Source organism: Limulus polyphemus, unplaced genomic scaffold (genome assembly GCF_000517525.1).
Source record: "Limulus polyphemus unplaced genomic scaffold, Limulus_polyphemus-2.1.2 Scaffold3860, whole genome shotgun sequence".
Lineage (NCBI taxonomy): Eukaryota > Metazoa > Arthropoda > Merostomata > Xiphosura > Limulidae > Limulus > Limulus polyphemus.
The window spans coordinates 22,918-27,036 of record NW_013669470.1 but is presented as its reverse complement, the minus strand read 5'-3'; the positions used below and the strand labels follow the sequence as shown (position 1 = coordinate 27,036).

Genomic DNA, 4,119 nt, shown 5'->3' with positions numbered 1-4,119 from the left:
AAACATGTAGAAACAATTATGGAAAACCACAGCTAGAAAATATAAAGGAGTCACAACAATGGATATTTCCAAATAAATGGTTACTTTATCTCAGAAGTGATAGATTATCACAGAAAATACAAAAGAAATCAAATAATCTGTAAAATGCATACTATGTGAATTTACTATAACTGGACTGGTGTACCTTGTTTTTATACTTCCATATGTTTATCAATTTGTGATTATGAAATCTTGATCCAAGTCATCTGTATTACTCCTCAAAATCCAGGCAAGTTTTCTGATTGCCATTAACTCTTCTCAGTTCCACACAGGTCCATAAAGCCATAAAAATTTTCATATCTAAGCTTTGTGTTAGCCAGGCCGCGGTTGTAAATGTTCCATCCGTCTATTTTACTTCCGGGTATTAGTTTATCCAATTTACTTCATGCTTGGGTTCACTGCCTTGTTTGAAAATGATTCTTTGCATAAAAGAATTTTTTTGTGAGGGGAATAACAAGATGGATAAGAGCTTGTGTGTGCCTGTCAGCAATCAGGGTGCCATCAATTCTGTATAGATTTCCAATACTATTGGCTGAGATGTAAACCATATTTGTATTGGTTCTCTAGTATGCTTCACTGTAGATGTCGTACGTTGATTTTAATACCGTTCTCCTGGTGTTAACTGTTTCCAAACAATTAGAATTTTGATTCATCTATAAAAGACTACTTTCCCTCCGCTTTTTCTCATCTCCTTGTTTGAAGTCTGATATTCACTTCAATCTTTTGGTTTGGTTATCTCTCCCAAGTTATGGTTTTGGAGCAGTTACACTGAGGCCGCTTCATGTTATTATTCTGGGGGTAGCATTCACGCCAGTATTTATAACTAGATCATTGGAAATATTGTTATCCATCACATAAACAACATACTCTGGGTTACTTAACATCCCTTTTGAAACGTTTGGTCCTTCTACCTCGAATGCTTCTGTTATCAACATTTCAATCTGTCGCATTGACTTCAATAGGTTTTTCATGAGGGATTTTTATACTGGAAACCATCATAAGTGAATCACAACACTTATGCTAAAAATAGTATGCCTGCCTTTACTTTTATAAGCATTATGCTGGTTAACACAAGCTGACTAGTTGGATAACAGAAAGTCACAGCGTAAACTATTGACACGTGACTGTTCTCGTGCAGTTCAGTTTCTTACGATACAGAGGGTGCAATCTCATAATATTTGTGTTATATTCACTAATTTATAATTACTCAATTATTATTTTCAATATATGTATATGTGTGTTAGACAACAGCAAAACAATTTCTTTGTTATTCACTCTTAAGAGGAAGTCATCTTAAAAGTTAATCTGTATAATGAAAGAGCTTGCAGATACATTATAGTTTTCAAATAAAATTATTATAATAATGAAGCAAACTTCATAAATGCGTAGTATAGAAAAACACCTCGTTTCTTTCTCCACGTGTTATTTGTATTTGATTCTAAATTAATCGTGTGTTCTGAATATGTGCAGGTTTTTTACGTAACACGTGGTTAGGAAAACCGTTGAGTTGATCGTGTTTCAAGTTACCTTTGCTTCGTTGTCGACTTCAAAGTTAGGTGAAAACTCTTACCGCCAGAGTTGAACATTACTACATGCCACCTTGTCTAAGATTACGGCGTTGTCTTTCAATGGTTGTACAGGTAAGTTCTAGAGATCACAGCCCAATCAATTTGGAATGAGAATCACAAGTCACGTGGTAATGTAGTCGATCTAGGTAAATGCGAGGTTTCGTTTTAGATAGAAATTACAAATAACTGGACTGAACACAAAGTGTACACTTAGAACACAATCTTTATCAAACACTTAAGATACTAAAACACACTGTGTAGACTGCTTACTTTTGTCGCTTCTTCACGGAGTCAAGAACAGGTCAATATACAATGAGAGTCGAAATGAAGAAGACAACTTAAACTCAGCCATTATACATTCAGCATCGTTCCGTAATATCTTATCTTGTTAAATCTCTTGTTACGCTGGCCTATCAGTTAAAGCTTAGATCTATATCAGTCCACCTGAGTATACCACAAATGTAAGATAATACAATATAATATACATATTACACCTTAGAATATACTTAATCAAACACCTAACACTATATATATATTGCAAACCGTGGAGTCTGTCTGAACGTTCGTCTGTCTCCCGTTTGAAAAGCTGCGCACGCAGGCAACGTTCTACATTTACTTTTGAAATGACGGGAGAAGAGACACGAATAATGTTGATGCCAAACTGTATTTCGCAAGCAGGATATTCTATAATACATTGTTAGGAATTAACCACACTATCTATCAGTCACAGTTCAAAATGTGAAGAAACCTAAAGAATAAAAACTTAAACTTTTCCCGGCACTGAGGACGGGTACTTGTGCTAGATTAACTTAAACTTTTCTCGTCACTGGAGATAGGTAATTGTGCTAAATTAGCTAAACTTTTCCTGCCACTGGGGACAGGTTCTTTTGCTTGTATATAATATGGTAATTTTGTGACACCACATTGTGTTTTATTAACAGTGAATTTTACAGATTTGGTGTTGTCACAAAGTATTCTATAAAACCAAATAAAATACATATGTTAACTTCATTATTTTGTTATCGTTTAGTAAATATATATATTTAGAAAAGAAATTTGCGAGTCCCAAGAAAATTATTTCACTTACAGCTCCATGTTGATAATTAATTATTCAAATAATAAACTTACAATGTTCTTCCACCAGAAAGGTTTTTTCCTCAACTTGTCGCTGAAAATTAAAACAAAATCGATATACTGAAATAAATTTAAAATCCAAACATAACAGTTACGTAGTATTCATTACTTGATTGATATTGAAATGTCATATATTTATATGTATGGGATGAACACGATTAACTTATTGTCATTTGAGGTTTCGGTACTTCTTACGTCACATATTCTGAAGCACATGAAATATTAATCTAAAATAGAGATATCACAATACAATGTATTTGATGAAGCCTTTTAACTACACTTCACTGTGTTGGAGTAATACACGTGGAAGTAATATTTTTTGTAGTTAACACTTCATAAAATAAAGAAATGTATCAAATATTATTTTCTTAACCAATCCACAATGTTAACGTTTATCAACAAATTTATTTCCATTCTCTTTAAACAACATTAAAATATGTCATCAGATTGTTCTCCTCTTTTGTTGAAACTAGCATTTTCACTTTATAGGTGAGTTTTTGGACAATAATATATATGTCATCAATGGTACAAGACGTAATCCTTGACATATACATACAAGAAGAAAAAGAGGAGATGCGTACTGATTATTTACATTGAACGATAAAGCGCGTGAAACAAAGCTCTATTTATTTCGTGCATATAAATAGCTGATTAGAAAAGCATTTCAAACCAACCTGAGCTACCACGCGAATGGTCCATGTTCCGTAAACAGGTCGATCCGCCAGTTCGTACGCTAAGCTCACAGCTCCTAAATAAAATAAGTTAGTAAATACGGAGTTAAAACCTAATATCATTTACTCTCTGTGTGCAAACAGAATCTCTGTATTCACTGACAACAAATGGACATAAAGAGATAAAACATTAATATAATCTGAGACATTCTATGCCATTAGCAGAGCTTAATTTATGCCGAATCTCGAGGGATTTGAGATCCGGAATCTGTTTTGGATTTCTTTTTCATCTAAAGGCGGAAACAGTATAATTAATTTTAAAACTGTCTCTGTTGTATTACGAGTTGATATTTGACTAACGTAGACAACTACATTGCTCCAATTCAACCCTATCTCAAATAATAGTCTCAATGACGTTTAGATTATTTGTTATCTTCGAAAATTCAAAATCAAAATCATCCCTCATCACTATCCACAGTACCTGGACGTATCAAAATCATACCTTATCACTAACAATAGTACCTGGACTTATCAAAATCATACCTTATCACTAACAATAGTACCTGGACTTATCAAAATCACCCCTCATCACTAACAATAGTACCTGGACGTATCAAAATCACCCCTTATCACTAACAATAGTACCTGGACTTATTAAAATCATACCTTATCACTAACAATAGTACCTGAACTTATCAAAATCACCC

The 4,119-nt window shown here is 33.5% G+C and overlaps 1 protein-coding gene and 1 long non-coding RNA gene across 4 annotated transcripts in view; one reads left to right on the top strand and one right to left on the bottom strand.

Moving 5' to 3' along the window:
• Positions 1-4,119, bottom strand: part of LOC106470176 (CD109 antigen-like) — an 82,000-nt gene that overhangs the window by 59,184 nt on the left and 18,697 nt on the right. For all 3 annotated transcript variants that reach the window (XM_022398781.1, XM_022398779.1, XM_022398780.1), the window contains exons 6-7: positions 3,416-3,489; positions 2,736-2,775 (exon numbers count right to left, since the gene is read on the bottom strand). In XM_022398781.1, the coding sequence (XP_022254489.1) occupies positions 2,736-2,775; positions 3,416-3,489 (114 nt within the window). The remainder of the gene's footprint in view (positions 1-2,735; positions 2,776-3,415; positions 3,490-4,119) is intronic.
• Positions 1-4,119, top strand: part of LOC111088488 — a 22,346-nt gene that overhangs the window by 6,685 nt on the left and 11,542 nt on the right. Inside the window, exon 2 of the long non-coding RNA XR_002612997.1 lies at positions 1,510-1,679. This is a non-coding gene — a long non-coding RNA (uncharacterized LOC111088488). The remainder of the gene's footprint in view (positions 1-1,509; positions 1,680-4,119) is intronic.